Source organism: Lissotriton vulgaris, chromosome 3_1 (assembly GCF_964263255.1).
Source record: "Lissotriton vulgaris chromosome 3_1, aLisVul1.2, whole genome shotgun sequence".
Lineage (NCBI taxonomy): Eukaryota > Metazoa > Chordata > Amphibia > Caudata > Salamandridae > Lissotriton > Lissotriton vulgaris.
This window is the reverse complement of record NC_141689.1, coordinates 311,487,160-311,510,141: the sequence shown is the minus strand read 5'-3', so window position 1 is coordinate 311,510,141 and position 22,982 is coordinate 311,487,160. Positions and strand designations below refer to the sequence as shown.

Below are 22,982 nucleotides of genomic sequence, written 5' to 3'. Positions count from 1 at the left end.
CAGGCCAGAAATCATGGAAATGTTACACAAAGGCACCCAGGCTAGAAATCATGGAAATGTCACACAAAGGCACCCAGGCTAGAAATCATGGAAACGTCAGACAAAGGCACCCAGGGCAGAAATCATGGAAATGTCACACAAAGGCACCCAGGCTAGAAATCATGGAAACGTCAGACAAAGGCACCCAGGGTAGAAATCATGGAAATGTCACACAAAGGCACCCAGGCTAGAAATCATGGAAATGTCACACAAAGGCACCCAGGCTAGAAATCATGGAAATGTCACACAAAGGCACCCTGGCTAGAAATCATGGAAACGTCAGACAAAGGCTCCCTTACCCTCATCATGCACATTCTCAACTCATATACCAACATCACTTCTTGGTGCAGAGCCTGCTCAGGTGACCGATTGCCATTGGTTTCTTTGCAAGCAAGACCACCACATATTACTTCCCCTTATTTAACCCCGGGCCCAAACTCTATTACTTCCCCTCCTTAATACCAACTCCTCTCTTATGTTTGATGATGAGGGCGGCTCTTATGCGACTTGCAGCTCTTCCAGGTAATCTCATACATGATACATCTGCCCTTAGCAGGCAATTCTGGCTCTGAGTCCACTAACTCTCTTGTAAAAAGGCACCTGTATTGACAGGACTGGAGGTGGTCATGGGGGGTTATTAGCACCAAAATCATCCTGTACTGATTCCACTTCCAGGCAGCCTGCAACTGCGCAACAAATAGCCAGTGAGTGCATACTGCTGGCAACAACAAACATGATTGTGCATCGATTCGTGATGATCAAACTAGCCTAAAGCCAGGGCATCAGTAACAACATTTAAGCAGTGTGACTTCCGAACATAAAAAAAGTTAATCTGTAGGCCTCACCTGCGCATTTATTATCCATTGCTATTTGCTTCAAAAAAAAAAAAAACAGCCCTTAATGTAGTAGTGTAACTTAAGTCAGTCAGAACATTTGCGCATGTTGCAGCTTGCCTGGCACAGCCCCAGGCCGAACCCCCACAGATTTTATGATATTTGAAAAGGAAGCCGAATCCTGCCCTGGGCCTGTAACCTGTACTGATTTCACCCAGGCAGCCCGCAACTGCGCAACAAATAGCCAGTGAGTGCACACACAACAAACCTGATCGTGCATCGATTCGTGATGATTAAACAACTACCCTATGCCAGGCAGGGCATTAGAAACAACAACATTTAAGCAGTGTGTGACGTGACGTCCGAACATAAAAAACTTAATCTGCAGGCCTCACCTGCGCAGATTTATTATCCAGATTGCTTAAAACCAGCCCTTTAATGTAGTGTAACTGACTGTAACAACTAACAAGTAAGAGGTAGAAGATTTGCGCACCACACGCTGCAGCTTGCCTGGCACAGTGACAGCCAAGCCCCAACCCAAACCCCCACAATTTTATGAGCGTGCCCGGCCTGAAAACGAAACCGAATCCTGCCCTGGGCCTGCATCTCATCCTCTACTGCTTACAGGCAGCCCACGGCACAACTGCGTAACAAATAGCCAGGCAGACTTGACTGAGTGCACAGTTGCACACTAAACATGATCGTGGTGGTAAGTGGTCCGTGGGCTACAGAGGTGATGCGCTGGAGTTAGGGTGGGGACGTGGTATCTATGTCGGGTGAGATAGGAGGATGCGCAGACTTGGGCAGGGTGGGTGAGGTTTCACCTGGAGGACGGCGTTTGAAGGCAGAGCCTTTGAGGTGATGGTCAGTGGACAGGGTGGGGTGTAGATGGTGAATGTTGAGACAGCCTTTGACATGCTGGACTGTGAGTAGGGTGGGTGTGGTGGGGTCGGAGTGGCTCTGCTGGGTGTGTGGGAATGCCGCCTTCGAGATGCTGGACTGTGAGATTGGCTAAAGAGCTGGGGGGGGTCTGTGCGCCTCTGAGGTGCTGGTCTGTGGTCAAGGTGGCGTAGATGATGGTCTATGTAGTGGGGTGGGCTGTGGTGCTGAGGGCACAGTCCCTAAGATGGTGGTCTGTAGACGGGGTGGGTTCAGAAAACGTGCACACTGACTGGAGGCGTGGGACCGCACCTTTGAGAAGTTGATCTGTGGGCAGGCCAGGGTGGCTGCGGAAGCACTATCAAACGACAAATCGGTGGCGTTTAAACTTGTACATGAATAACATGTTCGTTAAATGCCATGTTTCGAAGAGCACCACAAACACATGCAGGTGACGTGAGGGTGAAAGAGCGCGCGCGGTGGCAGCCCGTCACATACCTGGCCTCCTTTCTGCGTGGCCCACGCCGTATCCAGTGTGACCCACGTAACATGGGTAAAAGAGTTCTTCCACGGGTGGTGATAGCGCGTGCTAGTGCCACTTGCAAGGCGCCCCGAGACGATAAAGTGCAACAGTACTGTCACAAAAGCCGCCTTGTGGCCCATGGTTGAAAGGAGGAGCCAAGAACGGGCACACAAAAAGCAGAAAGCAATCTAATAAAAAGAGCTGTTTGGGGCCTTTTCTCCTTGTGATGCAGAGAGAGGAAGGTGCAAAGTAAATAAGCAGCGCAGCTGCGCGCGCAGGACCCAGCAACACAGCTGCTCCGGCTAGCAGCTACTGCCGGCCCGGCCGCATGCTGTGTGTAGTTTGGAATGGTCTGTGGGGATTGGGGAAGGTGAGCTATGAAGCTCTGAACTGCGGGGCGATCTGATAGGGTGTGCATGGCCTCTGTGTGAGACATGCATTCGGTCAGCCTTAGGTGCAAAGGGTGTCTGTGAGAGGGGGGGCGGTCTTCAAGATTCGGGGGTGTGTAGCTGCGCTGTGCTGCCAGGGTGGACTCCCGTTTGGTGCCGGTGTGATGGCTTGAGTGCCCTGCTCTGACGCGGGTTTGCTGGGGGTGGTGGTGGGAGGATGGGGGGGTGGGGCTGTTCGGGGCACTGATGTACAATGTGTGCTGGTAACGCGCCTCGTGATGGAGGGGGCGCTGCCTTAGGGTTGGGTTGGTTGGCTGACCTCCTTCGGGGGCATTCGCGGACATTCACTCATTGGGAGTGGCACACGGACGGAACATCTTTGTGTGCGTGCGTTGGGAATTAATTAGAAGGTGTGTGTGGGGATGTGCAGAAGGAGGGACGTGCAGGGGGGGTCTATGACTCAGACAGGAAGGCATGGGGAGGGCCGTGGAGCCAGGGTCTGAGGCGTTGTGCCAGCCCATGCCTGCACACCCGGTTCACCGCTGCCCACCTTCCTCCTTCTCTGCCACTTCAGGCAGTATCTGTCTATCTATCCTCACCCCACCCCTGTGGGTTCGGTAATCAGAGCCTGGTGATACCACCTCAGAATGGAAGGGTGGGGTGTTGGAATCTGCGACCAACTCTTCCCGCCACCGGGCAGTGCCCGCGCCCTCCACACCCCCGGAAGGCACAGCAGGCACAAAGTGTTGCCAGGAGCCAACGTATTGTGCCAACGAGTACAAAAGATGGGGCTGAAACACCGCTCCAGGCACTCCCCCCGCCCAACCCCGTTTGGTAACCAGTGCCCGCCGCCCGGTCAGACTCCAGGCAGGGCAGCCAATCATCTACTTCTTCATGTGATAATGTTGTGTAATCAATCATGTTACATAACCCTACCCTCCCAACCACAATGATAATAATTTTAAAAAAACGTAATCCTTCCTGCGCGCCTGCGGCCCCCGGCCCCGCCGCCCCAGCCCAGGCCCTGCCCAGGCTCAGCCCTGCCTCGCCTCGCCTCACCTCACCTGCCTGAGCTGCCTGCTGCCTTATTTCGGAAATTCGGCCGGCGCCTACGGCCTACCCCCAGCCAGGCCATCTTGTCCCTGCCTGAGGCGCTGCTGTAGCAGTGGTACACTAGGTAGACGGTTGGGTCGACCAATAAGTATTAAAACCCTGGCTGACTCACTGGTCTGGCCACCACCAGTAAATTAATGATAATTTTAAAAAAAAAACGTAATCCTGCGCGCGCCTGCGGCCCCCGCCGCCCCCAGGCCCTGCCTCGCCTCGCCTCACCTCACCACCTCACTCACCTGCAGTGCCGCCTCAGCTGCTGCCCTGCCTGCCTTATTTCAAATTCGGCCGGCGCCGGCCTACCCCCAGGGCCAGGCCCAGGCCCACCGCCCCAGGCCATCTTTTCCCTGCGGACCCTGCCTCCAGGGCAGCGCTGCTGTAGCAGTGGTAGGTAGAGTCGGTCGGGTCGGGTCGACCAATCACCAATCACAGTGTTAAAAAACCCGACTCACTGGTCTGGCCACCACCAGTAAATTAATCACGCTCACTCACTTCACGCCACGGTTCATTGTTCAATCAAAATTTATTTCTCACCCCACTGCCAGCAGGCCTCTGGCCCCCGCCCTGCCCTGCCTCGCTCGCCTCGCACCCAGGTCCGGTCGCCCTCACCTGCTGAGCAGTGACGGTGAGCACTCGCAGTTGCCGGCCGCTCCCAACTCCGAGTCGAGTCTCAGTCCCCCGACCGACTCGGCGACTCCCCCACCAGCAACTTTGGAGTTTGGGCGGGCGAGGGTCGGGAAGAGGTGCGGAGTGCGAACGTGCGGTTATGCAGGGGCGGGCAGAGAGAAAATGCGCGTGCAATGCATATGGCATGCAATCATCTGCGCACGCGTCACTTCCTCTGGCGCGCACAGCCCCAACCCCCGCAGCAAAGCCCTGCCCAGTGCCTGCCCCTGGCCCCTGCAACTAGGCTGCAAAAAGAAACAAAGTTACAATTTCCAACGGCAAGTCCCGGACTCTCCCGCCCAGGCGGCGCCGACTGGGGCCCTGATCCGCGCCACGCCTGGGGAAGTGGAATTCATTTGAGTTGACTTCTTCTGTCTTCTTTAACTTTAACTAAGTAACTCCAGTCAGTGCCACTGCCTGCCTGACAGTAATAATACACAGCAGCGCCACACTCTCTGTGCCTGCCAGAGAGTCATCACCACGCACCAGTCAGTGCACTGCGCACGCAAACAGAGACACGCACGCACGAGTCTAAAAAATGAAAATGAGGCAGAGAACAGGTGCACTTTAATGCCGAGTGATAGACCCGGCCCCCATAATTAAGTGCCGGTGCTGAGCACCGGCAAGCCCCGGCTCAAATTAAGCCCTGCTTTCCTTTACCTATAGCCCAATCCAATTTGGCCGTCAACACGTAAAAAACAACTCTCTCAGGATCAACTTCCGCTCTAGGTATTTTCCTTTAAACCTCCTTCTTGACTTGCGCGGAAGCCGTGCTCACTTCACAGTCTTCAAACAATGCTTATCTCGCGATCCTGCAACTAAACACGCTACCTTCGCGTGCTGATCTTCAAAAATCAACAGCCCGTTTTCTACAAAAACCCCTAATTCTACATAACGGTAATACTTTTCTCTTCATCTAAACTACGCTTTTTCAATTCTTGTATTAAATAAATATACAGAAGAAACGGACATACATTTGAAATATCTACCATAAAACTTACAATAAATCCCTAACTATAAGTATCCTCTTAGCCGAACTTACTTTTAAAAATTAGAAGTTAGTTCACTAAAACAACTTAATAACCTTATTTACTTTCCTTAAATTTCAATATATATATAAATATGTCTACCATAATATAATAGAACATGAAAGGTTTAGACTTATCCGTTTCAGGAGCAGCAAATAAAAGAGGAAGGATGTTGGAGTACTTAAAGACTTGTGTGTTCCAGTTCTAGTCTTTTATTCTAATGTGGATTCTTTAAAGGTGTTGCTGGAGTGGCAATAAAAGATGTTATGCATAATGTTAGCCTCCGGTCTTGTAATGAAATTATAACCTGCAGTTATCATTACACCTTGCATAATATGCAGAGATATGTGCAGAATGCTTTTATGTTGAGTAACAGGCTTGGTGTAAAACCTAAATTGCATGGATGTGCTGTATGGATACCCATGGGAACAAGTATTGCTCATTATATTAATTGCATGTTTCCCTGTCAGAACACTAAATAAGGACACGGTTTTACTATCTCCTCCTTTCCACTTTCCAGCTTTCATTAGATCCTTTACCACTACATAAAAACAAAATAACTTGGTTTTACCTAAACAGTTATCTGGAAGATCTTATCCCACAGCCATTACTGATGTTCACTTTGTGTTTTCACTCATTTTATACATGATATTTCCTATGAATTGGCATAGCAGTGTCTGCAAACAAATAAAAAAATACATATTGGGTATAAAATGAGGCAGGCGAATGTTGTTCTTCGGTCTTCCCCCATAAATCTACTTGTTGACGTGCATCCCTCATGTCTCTTGTGTGCCTAGCAGGTACCTGCATTGTGACATCCAAGCTGCATTGTTTCAAATTGTTATAAAAATATTTTCTTATGCTTGTTTTTCAGGTAGAGGGTGCAGCGTATGTTGGATCTTTCTTATGGACATCCCAAAATGTACCCGTTTGGTATACTTCTCGTGGAGGGAATTTGTTAGATGGTGGAGCACCATTCTATGATACATACAAGACCTCAGATGGGAAGTTCATGGCAGTGGGTTCAATTGAAACACATTTCTACAGTATGCTGTTAAAAGGTGAGCTAGATACACTTATTAGGCCTCGCCTTCCAACAACACTGTCACTACAAGGGGTATTGTTTACTATCAAGGGCTTGGAGCCCACCTGTTGCTTATCTTTCGTTGCCAATCTTTCGTTGCCATCATTGTCACTCTTCTTTGCTGCCTCTTAATTAGCTAAAAAAGTGAGTTAGGTCCGTGGTGGGGCTGAGAGAGGGCTGGACCGTTATACAATATGTAAACCAAAAAGGGCCCCCTTCTCACCTTACTTACAATCTGACTTTTGAGGCGACCGAATAAACACATTCATTAAATCCAGTCTAGTATATTTATTTATACTTTCTACTTATTTGTTTTTTAGAAAAAAAAAATTCAATTGACAGAGAAGGATACACATATTGAAAAGTGTTTACATTCTTATTTAGCAAAATACATTTCAATCTAAGAAAAAAATGTACAAAAAAATTATATTCACAAACAACTCAAAAACTTAGACATCCAACAAAACATAACAATTCATCTTGTTATGAATTTTTTTTCTGTTTAGGAATTGGAATCAAATAACTGATTTAGTGAATTGCATAAACTATAAAATGATGAATTGTTGTGTTTTCTTAGATTCAAATATATTTTGCTAAATAAGAATGTAAACACTTTTCGATATGTGTATCCTTCTCTGTCAATTTAATTTTTTTTCTTCTAAAAAACAAATAAGTAGAAAGTATAAATAAATATACTAGACTGGATTTAATGAATGTGTTTATTCGGTCGCCTCAAAAGCCTCTTAATTAGCTAGCACATGTCGGGCACCACTTCATTTTCTTTCTGTGGAGCATGGGCCGGACACAGATTATTTCATCTTAATTAGTGTCCGTCCACTGCCCCACTGTGATTGAGGTAATGTTTCTTCCCCCGCCTGCCTGCCCTTTTCCCGTGTGGCTTCTTCCTCCTCCCCGCCACCCCTTTCCAATGTGACTTCTTCCCCCTCCCGCCCCTTCCCGGTGTGACTTCTTCCCCTCCTTCCCACCCCTTCTTGGTGTTACTTCTTCCCATTCCCCCCACCCCTTCTCAGTGATGCTTCTTCCGAATCCTGCCCACCCCTTCTCAGTGTTGCTTCTTCCACCTCCCACCCGCCCCTTCTCAGTGTTGCTTCTTTCCCCACCCACCCCTTCTCAGTGCTGCTTCTTCCCCCTCCCACTTCCCCCTTCTGAGTGCTGCTTCTTTCCCCTCCCACCCACCCCTTCTCAGTGTTGCTTCTTTCCCCTCCCACCCACCCCTTCTCAGTGTTGCTTCTTTCCCCTCCCACCCACCCCTTCTCAGTGTTGCTTCTTTCCCCTCCCACCCACCCCTTCTCAGTGTTGCTTTTTCCCCCTCCCACCCACCCCTTCTCAGTGTTGCTTCTTTCCCCTCCTGCCCACCCCTTCTTGGTTTCACTTCTTCCCCCTCCCGCCTACCCCTTCTCAGTGTTGCTTCTTCGTCCTCCAACCCCTTCTCAATGTTGCCTTTTCCACCTTCCACCTGCCCCTTCTTGGTGTTGCTTCCTCCCCCCTTCTGCCCATCCCTTCTCGGTGTTGCTTCTTCGCCCTCCCAGCCACCCCTTCTCCGTGTTGCTTCTTTCCCCCTTCTCCGGGATGCTTCTTTCCCCCTCCCACCCACCCCTTCTCCGTGTTGCATCTTTCCCCCTCCCACCCACCCCTTCTCCGTGTTGCATCTTTCTCCCTCCCACCCACCCCTTCTCCATGTTGCTTCTTTCCCCCCTCCCACCCACCCCTTCTCTGTGTTGCTTCTTCCCCCTCCCACCCACCCCTTCTCAGTGTTCCTTCTTCCCCCTCCCACCCACTCCTTCTCAGTGTTGCTTCTTCCCCCTCCCGCTCACCCCTTCTCAGTGTTGCTTCTTTCCCCCTACCGCTCACCCCTTCTCCGTGTTGCTTCTTCCCCCCTCCCGCCCACCCTTTCTCCGTGTTGCTTCTTTCCCCCTCCCACCCACCCTTTCTCCGTGTTGCTTCTTTCCCCCTCCCACCCACCCTTTCTCCGTGTTGCTTCTTTCCCCCCTCCCACCCACCCCTTCTCTGTGTTGCTTCTTTCCCCCCTCCCACCCACCCCTTCTCTGTGTTGCTTCTTTCCCCCCTCCCACCCACCCCTTCTCTGTGTTGCTTCTTCCCCCCTCCCACCCACCCCTTCTCTGTGTTGCTTCTTTTCCCCCTCCCACCCACCCCTTCTCCGTGTTGCTTCTTCCTCCCTCCCACCCACCCCTTCTCCGTGTTGCTTCTTACCCCTCCCACCCACCCCTTCTCCGTGTTGTTTCTTCCCCCTTCCCCCCCACCCCTTCTCCGTGTTGCTTCTCACTCCACTTCACACCACACAGTGCCAATCCAGTCCATTCCTTTCAGTGCCACCATACTACATGCCACTCAATTCAACTCCACTACACACAGTACCAGTCTACTCAGCACCACACAGTGCCACTCCTCTCAATTGTAATTGTATTTATATTGCCATTATAACCCCTGATAAGGCACTGAAGTGTTATGCAGCCTGATACTCCACTCAACTTATTGTGTCTGCACGCAATGCCACTCAAGTCAACTCCACTTGGTACCCTTCTACTCCACATTATGCTTCACTCCACTCAACACCACTTCACTCTACACAATGCCACTCCACTCTACACAATGCCACTCCACACAAAGCCACTCCACTTCACACAATGCCAATCCACTACACTCCATTCAGTGCCACCACACACTCCACTTCACACAGTGCCACTCCACTCAATTGTAATTGTATTTATATAGCCATTATAACCCCTGATGAGACACTGAAGTGTTATGCTGCATGATACTCCACTCACCTCATTGCAACTCCACTCAGTGCCACTCAAGTCTCCTCCACTCAATACCCGTCTACTCCGAATAATGCCACTGCACTCCACTCAACACCACTTCCCTCTACACAGTGCCACTCCTCCCCACACAATGCCACTCCACTCAATGCAGCTCCACTTCACACAACACAATGCCACACAGTGTCCGTCAACTCCTTTCCGTGCCACTGTACTACACTCAGCGCTGCACAGTGATACTCCACTCCACACAAACCCACTCTACTTCAATCCCCATTACACAATGCTACTCCACACTACAGGGTTCCAATCCACTGTCATTCTGCTGCACTCAGTGCCACTCCACGCCACACACCGTCACACCATTCAGCGCCACCCCACACAGTGCCCCTCCACTCCACACAATGCCACTCCACTCAACTCCACTCCACTCAATGCATATCCATTCTGCGTGGCTCACCTCCACTACCCTCCACTGTACACAATGCCCGTCCACTCTATGCCGCTCCACAACATGCCACTCCACTCCATTCAGTGCATCCCCTCTCCATGCCACTCAATGCCATTACACTCAATTGTATTTATATTTATATAGCCATTACAGCCTCTGATGAGGCATTGAAGCATTTTGCAGCATAACACTCGACTCAAATCCTCTCCACTTCACCCAATGGCTCTCTACCCTACTGCACACCTTGCCACTCTGCTCCACACATTGCCACTCCACTCCACACCACCCAATGCCTCTCCACACCACTCCACTTCACACAATGCTACTGCACCTCACGCAAAGTTAATTCACTCAGTTGCAATTATATACATATATAGCTGTTACAACCCCGATGACTCAACTCATTGCCTCGCCACTTCACTGCACTCAATGCCACTCTACTCCACTCAGTGCCTCTCTACTCAATGCCACTCCACAGAGTACCACTCCACAGAATGCTACTTCACTGCAGACGCCACTTCACTCAATGCCACTCCACTCAATGTCTCACCATTCCATTTCACAAAATGCCCCTCCACACCACTTTACGTCATGCCACGCAGTACATCTCCACTCCACACAATGCTTGTTCCACTCGGTGCCTAACAGTGCTACTCCACTCCATCACATTCCGTGCCAGACAGTGCCACTCAAATCCATACCTTACAGTGCCACTCTGTGAGAAACTGCATGTCTGTTGCGGCACCCCACACACGTTTTGTTGGTTTTTGATGCAACTTTGACTGCAGTGTACTGGGTCACTGCTAACCAGATTACTACTACCAGTGTTCTTCCTCTAAAAATGTACCACTGTTTGCACCACTTCTGCTACCCTTTGACGTTCCTAGTAAATTGTACCCCAGTTACCTAGGGCATGGGTACTGAAGAGGGTCCTCTACGGCTGCAGCACTGGTTGTACTTCTCCAGAGACTCCTCACCAAGACTATGTGCTCTGCTATTGCAGGCTGTGTGTTGTGCTGCAGAGAGATCCGAAGAGTCAACATGGCACACAACTGTGTGCCATGCCTTCCATACACTGTATAAGGTACTGCAGGTCTTTAGCTCTGAGGCAGAGTGCACTATTTCCTATGTGAGGACATATCAGCCCCTACAATGGTCAGCCTATTCTGGATGTTGTATATGGACAGGGAAGCCATGAAGGGGGCATGGGATGGATATTTGTCAACACGAGTTTGCTAGCTCCATGATGGCTCCACTGATTTCTAAGATTTTTGGTTCCAAACATCTTGTCTTTATAAATCCTCACTGATGACAGGGATGGATATATTATTAAATTCACACAGGTGACCATTTTAGAGGGTCCCCTGAAAACCTACCAAGCGCTAGTGTTGTTCCTGACTTGTTTTCGCCAGCCTGCCACTAGCAGACATGTTTCTAACCTCATGGGGTGAGAGCTGGTGCTCTCAGAGGACTGAGACAGAACCTGCTCTGGGCAGAGATGCTTCACACCTCCTCCAAGACAGGATGGCATTCCCGGGTGGGAAGCTTCAAAGGCAATGATGCCTTTGAAATCTAACACAGGACCCTCCAGATAGTGGGAGAAATCGAACCCCTTTTTCTGCTCCAATTTTGGCGGGAGGAAATGGAGGAAAATGTGTTAGATTAGGTGGAGGATCCCCACTTAGCCTGCACCACCCCTTTGGCGGGGCAGGCGATGTGAACCCCTCTACTGAGAAACCCCATATTGGGATGGTGGAAAAACAATCTCTCAGGGCTAGTATAGTGCCTCTTTCCACATGAAGTGGCCACTAGATGGTGTAGACACCCTAAAGGTAGGTAGCTCCGTGGCTACTACCTGTCTCCCCTGGTGTCACCCCCTAAATTCTGTATGTAGGTGGCATCCTGAGACCTGAAAATCCGATTTGACAGAAAAGAGTTGACCAAAACAAAGAAGAACTGCTGCTCAAGAACTGTAGCCCCGGTACAGATGAAAAAGGTACCAAACCCTGCCAACTGCTCCCAGGACACGGCAATTGCCTTTGCTGTGTGGTCCTGAAACCTAAGAGGACTCCAAGTACCCCAGAGCACCTCAAGCCTTCAAGAAATTGCCAAGAAACTTCCTTGGAGTGAAGGGATCTCTCTGCTGCACACCACAGTCACCGATACCATGAATTCCCGTTTGTCGACTTACTGCTCGTCGATGACCATGAATGAAGCACTGAAGCGTGAAAAGGTACAACAGCTTTGGAGGGTCAGATCTTTCTCCTCACCAATTTTGGAGACACCAGGACCTACCAAAGCTGTGGCGTACCAATACCCCTGGTGTCGGACCCCCTGTGGCAAACACCGAGAAGAGTCCACACCGGACTCCCAAAGCACCAGAAGTAAGCACCCATCAAGGGACGTCTAGATACCAGGAAACTTCTTCCTGAGTGGTCAAGCTGTTCCGAGATCGCCTCTCAAAGTTGCCTGTCCTGACTGCAAGGACCTAAAGATGCACGATGCCCAACTGACCTGTTAGCTCTGCACCCGGCTCCACTTGCCCTGGCATCGACTAACCCACTGTGGTCCATGGTCCCCATGTGCTTGCAACATCCTCCTCTGAAGAATCCCCCTCTGACTTACCTGCAAGTCCACCTTTGCAGGCCGTTTTCAAGTGGTCCCCTTTGTCTTTGCGCACCAGTTTTCAAGACCCTCAGCACTCGACTCCCGGCCAATCCGGGACGTTCCTGAAATTGATGAATGTTTATAAATTGGTCTTGGATTTATTCTTGAGTGTGTGTCTCATTTATTGCCTCTCTGGAATACCAGAAACGCTTAGCACTACCCTCTGATAAGCCTAACTGCTTGCCCACACTACTTAAAAAAAGCATTAGAATGATCTGCTTTTACCGCTTGTACCATTTGGGTATTTTCTGGACTCTCTGCATGGTCTACACTATAGAGAGAGTCAGCTTCCTACATACTCCAGCCGGGTCTCACAATGCCACTTAACTCCAAGCAATGCCACTCCTTATCACAGTGCCGATCCACACCACACAGTGCTACTCCACTCATCACTGCTCCATATTGTGTCACTCCACAGTCCCTCTCCACACCTCACAATGCGTTGAACTCCACGCAATGCCACTCCGTTCAGTTCCATCCCACACTGTGCCACACAATTCCGCTCCACTCAGTTCTAATTGTGTTTCTATAGCCATTACAATCCTTGATGAGGCGTTGAAGTGCTTTGCGGCATGATACTCCACTCGCTCCCACTCCTCTCCACTTCACACCACACATTGCCACCCAATTTCGCATAGATAGTAGGTCGAGATAATTGATAACCTATTGTATTATAACTGCATTTAATTAGCACAAAGCATTAAAGCTACATAGGGAAAATAAATCATTGGCAACTCTGGCAACTTTTAATGCCACACAATCCCACTCCACACCACACAGTGGCACTCCACACCTCGCAATACTGTAAGACTCCACACAATACCCCTCCACACCATGTAATACCATTCCGCTCCATGCAACGCAATGCCACTCCACGCCACACGGTTATACTCCACACCATACAATGCCACTCCACCCCACACAGTGCTACTCCTCTCTGCACAATGCCACTCCACCACACACAGTGCCTCTACACTCAGCACAAAGGCACACCACTCCACTCCTTGCAATACAATTTCACTTCATACAATGCCACTCCTCTCCACACATTGCCGCTCATCTCCAACCCATCCCACCCAATTGCATTACCCACTACACCACACAATGCTACTCCACACAATCCTACTCCATTCCACGACACACAATGGCACTGCATGCTATGCCACATAATGCCACTCCATGCCACACTATACCACTCTACACAGTGCCACACTAATCCATGTCACACAGTGCCACTCCACAACACAATGCCACTCATGCTAGACAATGCCACTACTCTCTACTCATGAAACTTCAATCCACTCTGTGCCGCTTTACTCAGTGCCACTCCATGATAGACAATGCCACTCCACTCAATGCAACTTCAATCCACTCTGTTTCACTCAGTGCCACTCCAAACAATGCCACTCCACATTACACGGTGGCACTCCACTCAATACCACTCAACTCCATACCACACAATCTCACTCCAGTCCACTCAATGCCATATAATGGCACTTCTCATCACACAATTCCACTTCACAATGCAACTCCACGCCACACAATGCCACTCCACACAGTGCCACTCCATTCCACATTGTACCGCTCCACTCTATGCCACACAGTCCCACTCCACACAATGCCACTCCATGCCACCCCACTCAATTACACTCCACTTGGTGTCACTCCATTCCACACAATTCCTCTCCATACCACTTCACACACAACCACGCCACACAGTGCCATTCCAATCCGACGCACAATGCCACTCCATGCTACACTGTGCCATTCCACTATATTCAGTGCCAATCAAAGCAACTCCACGCCACACAATGCCTCTCCATTTCACACAATGCCACACCCCTAAATACCATTCAACTCCACAAAATCCCACTCCAGTCAACCCCATGTCACACAATGCCACTTATCTCCACAGAATCCCACTCCATGACTCAGAATGCCACTCCGTGCCAATCCCCACAATTCCTCTCTTTTCCACTAAGCACAATGTCCCTCAACACTACTACACTTCATGCCATGCCATACAATGCTATTCCTCTCTACACAATGCCCCTGCACTCTGTGCCATGCAGTGTCACTCCACTCCATTACACTCAATGCCACAAAATGCCTGTCCAGTCCACACCACAAAATGCCACGCCACTCCACGCAATGCTACTCCATTCCATGCCACACTATGCCACTCTACTTCATTACACTCAATGCCAGACTGTGCCAATCCACTCCACACAGTGCTTCTCCCCAACATGTACTACCACTCCACTCCAAACCATGGCACTCCTACTTACTCCATCCACACAATGCCACACCACTTCAGACAATGCATTTCCACTCATTGCCACTCCACTCGACTCAAAGTCACTTCAACTCTACACCACACTTTGCTATTCTACTTCACGTCACTCATCTTTGCATCAAATCAAAGGCATTATATGTTTAGATCGATAGTAGGTCGAGATAATTGGTAACATATTGCATTATAATTTAATTTATATAGCACCAGGCTTTGGAACTGTATAAGGAAATTCAATGGAAATTCAGGCAATTTTCCATACCACAAAATGATGCGCCTTTCCACACAATTCCACTCCACATTACACAAACCAAATCCACCCCATGCCACACAATGCCACTCCACGCCACAAAGTGAAACTTCACTCACTGCCACTCCACTACATACTGTGGCTCCATCCCACACTTCACAATACCCATCCATACCACTACACTCCATGTCATTCAATGCCACTTCACTCAACGCTACACTGTGCCACTCCACTCCACACAATGCCACTCCACTTGGTGCCATCCACTCAGCATAGTGCCTCTCCACTCCAAGCCTCACATCACTGCTCTCCACACAATGCCACTTCACTCAACTCCATTCTACATAATGCAACTTCACTCTTCCACTTTACTTGACTCCATTCAAAGTGACCAAACTTCACACATTGCCACACTACTCCAAACCACGCAACCCAATGCCACTCCACACAGTGCCTCTCCACTCCACACAATGCCTCCAATCCACACAATGCCTCTCCACTCCACACAATGCCTCTCCATGCCACACAGTGCTACTGCACGCTTCACAATATTAGCCAACTGCACACAGTGCCACCTAACTCAATGCCAATTTGTCTCAACCACACACTGCCACTCCACTTCACGCCTCACAATACTGCTCAACTCCATGCCAAACGGCTCCACTCCACAAAATGCCACTCAAGTCCATGCCAAATATTGCTGATTCCTCTCCACACAATGCCACTCCACTCCACCTAGTGCCACTGTACACCACTCAATTCCAATCGACTCAATGCTATTCGGTACAACTAAATCTCACTCCATGGCTCACAATGCCACTATACTGAGTGCCACTACCGTCCATTCCACACAGTGCCATACCACTCAATGTCACACAATGTCACTCCACATGGTGCTACTCTACTCCATACACCTCCACTCAATGCCGCTCCATTCAGTGTCACTCAATCCACACAGTGCCAGTGCCACTCCACACAGAGCCACTGCACTCCACACAGTGCCACTACATACCATACAGTGCCTCTCCATACCATACAGTGCCTCTCCATTTGCTCCACTCAATGTAACTCCAGTCATGCTACTCCACTCATGCCACTTCACTCAGTGCCACTCCACTCAGTGCCACTTCACACCACACAGTGTCACTCCATGCCAGTCCACTCAATGACGCTCCATTCTGTGATACACAATAACATTAAACTGCACACTAAACAGTACTAAACCACTCCATACCAGTGCTTAGTTTGAGCCTGTGGTTGCCACACCACTCCATACCACACAATGGCACCCAACTGCACACAATGTCACTCCGCTATACGTCATTCAATGATACTCTAGTAGACATCATGCAATGGCATTCGGCTCCACACAGTGCCACCCCACTCCACACAATTCCACTCCTTGCCACACAGGGTAATTCATCTACACTCTAAATGATGACATTCCACTCCATTCTGATTCGATTGCATTTATATAGTGCTTACTTTTCCTAATAAGGTGTTGAAGTGCTTTGTGGCATGCCACTCCTCTCCACTATATGCAATGCCTCCCCCACCCTACTAGCCCCTACAAGTCTAAAAACAGTTTGTGCAGAACCTTAGTACATACTAACAAGCTCCGGCAACAGATCAAAGGCATCCCATGTTTACATAAATCGCAGGTCGAGATAATTGGTACATGTTGTATTATAATACATAGAACAAACCTTTGAAGCACTGCAGGGCAATTCAGTGACAACATAGGCAACTTTCCATCCCACACATGGCCACTCCACTCCATGTAACACCACTGCATTCTATGCATCACAGTGCCACTCCACACAAGACAATGCCTCTCAACACAATACCCCTCCACAACACACAGTGACACTTCATGCTGTCCAATGCTACTCTATGCCACTCGACTCCTCTCCAAATAGTGCCTCTCCACACCACACTATCACTCCACGCTACACAGTGTCACTCCACTCACTGCCACTCTACTTCACACAATGTCAGTCATCCATTCCACTCCATGCAAGGTCAGTCCACTCCATGCCTCATAATACTACTCCACACCTCACAGTGCCACTCCATGCCACACAAATGCCATTCGACTCCATGCCACACAGTATCACTCAGCTCCATTCCTTACAATGCCACACCACTCCATGCCACTCCACACAGTGGCACGCCACACTATACCACTCCTCACTACTCCAGCCTCACAGTGCCACACAATGCCACTTTCCCACATGCCACTTTATTCCATACCAGACATTGCTACTCCACTCAGCACCTGGTCCTGGTGAGATCGGACAACATGGTGACGGTGGCCTACATCAATCACCAGGGCGGGACCCGCAGTTCTTCCCTGAATCTGGTGGCCTGCTCCATTTCGGATTGGGCGGAGCAACATCTTCTGGCCCTCTCTGCTCAGTACATTCGGGGTGTGGACAACGTGGTGGCGGACTCGTTCAGTCGGAGGTTCCCTTCGTCTCTGTCCCTGTGTCTGGCTCCCCAGACTTTTCGGTTGATTTGCCAGAGGTTCGGGACTCCGGATTTGGATCTATTTGCCTCCCGGTCCAGTGCCCTGGTTCCCCTGTTCTGCTTCAGGTCTCCGGAGCGGGCGCTTGGGGGGTGGATGCCTTGTCTCTCCAGTGGCCTACTTGGCTTCCTTATGCCTTTCCTCCCTTTCCTCTGATTCCTGCCTTCTTGCTGAAGATTCAGCGGGAGGGGGCTCAGGTGCTGGCCGTTCTCCCTCACTGGCTGTGGAGATCTTGGTTTCCTCTGTTGCTGGGTCTGGCTGTGGGTCCTCCTTGGATTCTGCCCCGTTACCCCTCTCCTCTGAGGTCCCCGTCTCCTTCCCTTCTGGTTCCTCTCACCTTGGCAGTTTGGAGGTTGAACGGTTGTCTCTTTGGGTCCGTGGTCTGCCCGACCACATTATTTCTCTGATGCAGGCCTCTCGTAGGAAGTCTACTTTGGCTTCTTATTTCAAACACTGGAATTCTTTTTCTGGGTGGTGTTCCTCCCTTGCTCTGTCTCCTACCTCTTGCCCTGTGTCTTCTGTTCTTCAGTTTTTTCTGGATGGCTTTCAGAAGCGCTTTCATTTATCTACCTTGCGGGGTCAGTGGTCTGCTATCCGTGCCTTCCGGGATCCGGATTATTTTCAACCTTCTGATGGCTTATTGGTTTCTCACCTCTTTGGGAGTTTCTCCCTCTCTTCTCCTCCTGTCCGGTCGCTGGTACCCCCTTGGGATCTCTCCTTGGTGTTGGGTGTTTTGCAGTCCTCTCCATTTGAGCCTTTGGAGTCTGTGGACCTTAAGTTCCTGTCTTACAAAGTGGCGTTTCTGGTTGCTATTACTTCTGCCAGATGGCTGTGGGAACTTACGGCCTTGCGTTGTTCTCCCCCGTTTTTGCGGTTTCTGGATGACGCTGTGGTTCTCTCTTTGGATCCCGGGTTTCTCCCCAAAATCCGCTCTCGTTTTCATTCCTCTCAGGAACTTGTTATTCCTTCTTACTGTCCTTCTCCTTCTTCTCCTTCTGAGCTCTTGCTTCATTCTTTAAATCTGAAACGTGCCTTGTCAGTTTATGTTGCTTGGTCTGCGGGGTTTTGTTCCTCGGACTCCCTCTTTGTGACCTTTGGTTTGGCTGGTCGGGGTAAGGCTGCCTCCAAGCTTACTTTGAGTCCCTGAATTAAAGCGGTCATCTCTCTGGCTTATCTCAGTGCTGGTTTACCTTGTCCTTCTGGGATTCAGGCGCGTTCCACTCGGGGCGTGTCTGCCTCTTGGGCTGCTTTTCATGGTGTTTCTCTTGATAAAATCTGTCGGGCTGGGACTTGGGCTTCCAAATCCACTTTTGTGAGACACTACCGGTTGAATTGTGCCCTTTCTGACCTGACCAATTTTGGTCGTGGGGTGTTGCAAGCTGTGGGGGTTGCCCCCTCGCTTTGATTCTGTATGTTAAAAACTTTCACTTGCTGCACTCTGTTTTGTCTGGTCTGTGTTTGCTGTGTTGGGTGTGCCAAAGGCCTTTTTGGGCGTTGCTTTGGTATGCCTCATGAGTGATGACCGGGTCGAGGATGAGGGACGTAGAGGTAATGCTATGATTACTTTCGGTAATCCCCATTACTCTTAGTCCTACTGGTCCTCGACCCAGTCATACTTTCCACCCTCCCTCCCTGTCCAGGCCTTTGTTGGTTGGTGTGTTAGGATGTGCTTCTAGTGGTTGGGAGTATTATAGCACCTGGCAGGAGGGTGGTGGAGCTTAAAAGCGTTTCCTGTTTTGTTTCCTGTCTTGTGGGATACCTCATGAGTGATGACTGGGTCGAGGAGGAGTAGGACTAAGAGTAATGGGGATTACCGAAAGTAATCATAGCAATCCGCAGTGGCAGGTCAGACCAGCACCAGTTGACTGTGCAATAGCTTGCTTAATCTCCCCAACGGCCTCAGCGCCTTGACGCCTTCGGGTAATTTTATTTGCTTTACAAATATTAAATTTATATGAAATTCTTGTTTGCTGGCATTGTCAATTTGTTGTTGTTTTGCCACTGATATGTGACATAAGAGGACCAAATTATGCAGCAAGGGTGATTAAATTATGCAGCAAGAGAAGGCAAATATTGCAACATAATGTGGCAAATTTTGTGATAGTATTACTTCATTATTTTGTCATTTTTCCATCATGGTAACAATGTCTACGAAAAGATTTCACCTTCTTAGTCTCAATTTAACACCCATATACAATAATAAGCAAATGAAAGCTGACCGGTCACCCTTTTGCAAAGAAACATGTGTTGCATATTTTTTGTAACTTTTGATTCGTTTATGCTAAAAACAGCATTTTTTTGTTGAAATCAGCAGATTATGCAGCAGATGATGGATTATGTGCTAAATGTGGTAAATTCCCATTTAAACGAAAAACACCACGGATGCAGAACCACATTATTTCAGTGGCCCTGGTTATGACTGCTATCGACTTTGAGGTTAAATCAGTTTTCTATAGCTGCCTGATAAAAGTGTAGAAAGTTCTAGACGCCCAGACCTGGAACATACCAGATATTGTAATGTACAGGATTGCACCTCCTTGTGTTCTGCTGGGACACTGCACTCACCCAGATTGTGCACATAAAGGAGAAACCTCCAGACAATTGAGATTGTTGCAAGAGGATCAAGCATATCATTTCCTTGTGCGAGTTATAGAGTCTTCCACACAGTGATTATCACAATCGTAAATGCAAATGACTCCTTTCATCCAGTTCGGCATGAGCACGTACAGCTGCTGATCGTATAGAGCTGTGCTTCTCAAACTTTTTAGACCCACAACCTACTTTTTAGAACGACAAACTTTCTAAACCAACCTATCTTTGAATGGACATGAGGTGGGCGATTTTTTTCAATGTAACTAATGCATCGTGTGGCAGCGCACTCCCATTTACAGACAGCAGATTTTGTCTGTTAAAATGACTACTACATTTGTACAGACAGAGTTTTAATGATGAAGCTAGATTGCACACAAATGGTAATGCGTGGGCATCGGGTGTCTGTAATATTTATCATTTGTGCCTCACCAAGTAAAGTGTATTGATTTGTTCTGAGCCTATTAAAATCTTTGCTTTCATCACACTTCAGAATTATTTTTTAAAATGCTTTCTTGTTGGTTTCCTAACTGCTCTGTTTGTATTATTCATTTTCGCATTGTGTTGCGTGTTACAAAAATGACAACCAGCAGCTTTTCCCTTCACACGCCCTGTACCTAAGCAAGATTGTCACAATATTCACTTTATTTTAAACGACTGAGCGAGAGGAGTTTGTAAACACTAACTCCAATGTTAAAGAAATAAGCAGCAATTTGTCAGAAGACATAGCCTGAAATTTGAAATTTGTCTTTGAAGCACCAGTAAATGTGGCAAGGAAAGGTGCAGAATTTAAAAGCGTTTTTATTTATTGCTTGGACTTTAATAACCCACTAAAAATCAGCTGAGGCCCAAGTCACACCTTGGGAAACACTGGTATAGTGTATAATGTATACTGTCAACATACACTTTTTGAAGGCATAATAACTTAAATGCAGAGTTCACAATCTTAAATGTGTGTGTGACATGTGGGCTTACAACAAAAAACAAACAGCGCCATCATTTTTCGCCTTGGGACCTATTGGCTTTGCCAGTGTTTTTTAGCCATGCTGGACATCATCCCCCGTCACTGGGGGCTCCGGTGATTCTAGTAGGCTGGGCACTGAGCCGCAGGCATCGGTATAGGATGGTGATTTTGGTGGCTGTGTATACTGCTGCCTAGCGCTTTGCAGAGCCGGGGATGGCTGGGTAAACCGCTCTAATGGGAATCACCTCAATCTAAGATGGTCGCCGCATCATGACTTTCACATGGCAGCTACTTTAGAGGAGTGGATTTCCCTCACAATCGAATGGAATTTACCTTCAAGTGAAACCTCTATGCCTTTCGAAAGAAGAATGTATTCTCACTACGGTTTACAGCATGTCACATTTACGGTCCTAATGTTGGTACAAGTTTTGTTGCAAAATCTGCACAGCCGAATATATAAACCTAAGTCGTCTCTTTGTTTTGTAGTGACATGGGCTCTGGTAGGCAACAAGCTATCAAGCCAGACCAGGAAATCTGGGGTACAAAAAGGTCTTCATGCACAACCTTTTCACCATTCTGGCTTTGTTCTGCTACACTCCGAAAGATCTTCCGATGGATCCCCACTGAAACCAGGAAGACGGTCACCCAGGCCCTCGTCACCAGCCGCCTGGACTACGGGAACACCCTCTACGCTGGAACTACAGCCAAACTCCACAGAGGACTCCATTGCATCCAGAACGCCTAAGCACGACTCATCCTGGACATCCCTCGCCGCAGCCACATCACTGCCCACCTGAAAGACCTTCACTGGCTCCCCGTCAACAAGAGGATCACGTTCAGACTCCTCACCCACGCACACAAGGCTCTCCACGACATGGACCCGAAGTACCTCAACAGCTGCCTCACATTCTACACAATCACCCGCCAGCTCCGATCCGCCAGCCTCGCCCTCGCTGCCGTCCCACGTTTTTCGGAAATCCGCCATAGGAGGAAGATCCTTCTCCTACCTGGCAGCGAAGACATGGAACTCCCTCCCCAACAACCTACGCCTGACCCGGGACCACCTGTCCTTCAGGAAACAACTCAAGACCTGGCTGTTCGAGCAGTAGCGACCCGACCCCAGCGCCTTGAGACCCTTACGGGTGAGTAGCGCGCTCTATAAATTTCTCTGATTTGATTTGATTTGACTCACCACATGGGACATCTTGTAACGTTGTATCATTACTTGTGTTTTGTATAGTCTGTAATGTACATCCTGACTAAATGTGTTGGGTTTTAAAAAGGCAAAGAATAGCATGAGTGTAGTGTTATTTTAAAATCTTCAATGCGTTCACCAGAGAATCAGTGGCATGGGGAATAACTAAAAACACTGCTTCTAGAGTATGTGGAAATACAACCACGTAGGCAAATTGTTCAGGCTTTGAAGATTTAAGCGTTCGTATGCAGGAGCCCAGACCATAACTCTGATGAAAGAGCACACACTAAAAAGGTGTGTGCCTCAGTGCCTTCATGCTTATAACCAGTTGTGGTGCGGAAGCGAATGCAGCTCTAAAGACTTATATCTGAGCAGCATTAAGTTGAAAAGTTTTAGGAAAAATGTTTTGCATTATGACGAGCTATTCGTTGTTACTTAGATGACTAAATCATACAGTGTCTGTGTTTGAAGCAAAGGTTAGGGACTTCTGGTGGGTCTGTTCAGCCCTTCATCCTCCCGAGGTCGATATAATTAGTACTTTGAGTTGGGTGAAATCCATTCACCAGCTGAAGCGGGTTGCTCTTTATAAAAAATAATAAAAGAAATACACCAAGCAAGTGGAAAATTATTACAAAAGCAATGCATGTTACTATTGTAGTTAAAACAGTAAATTAATAAAAAAAGCATTTAAAAA

General features: G+C 48.7%; 1 protein-coding gene across 2 annotated transcripts in view; it reads left to right on the top strand.

The window, feature by feature from the left end:
• Nucleotides 1-22,982, top strand: part of AMACR (alpha-methylacyl-CoA racemase) — a 508,826-nt gene that overhangs the window by 305,364 nt on the left and 180,480 nt on the right. For both annotated transcript variants that reach the window (XM_086960506.1, XM_086960507.1), the window contains one exon: nucleotides 6,342-6,528. In XM_086960506.1, the coding sequence (XP_086816632.1) occupies nucleotides 6,342-6,528 (187 nt within the window). The remainder of the gene's footprint in view (nucleotides 1-6,341; nucleotides 6,529-22,982) is intronic.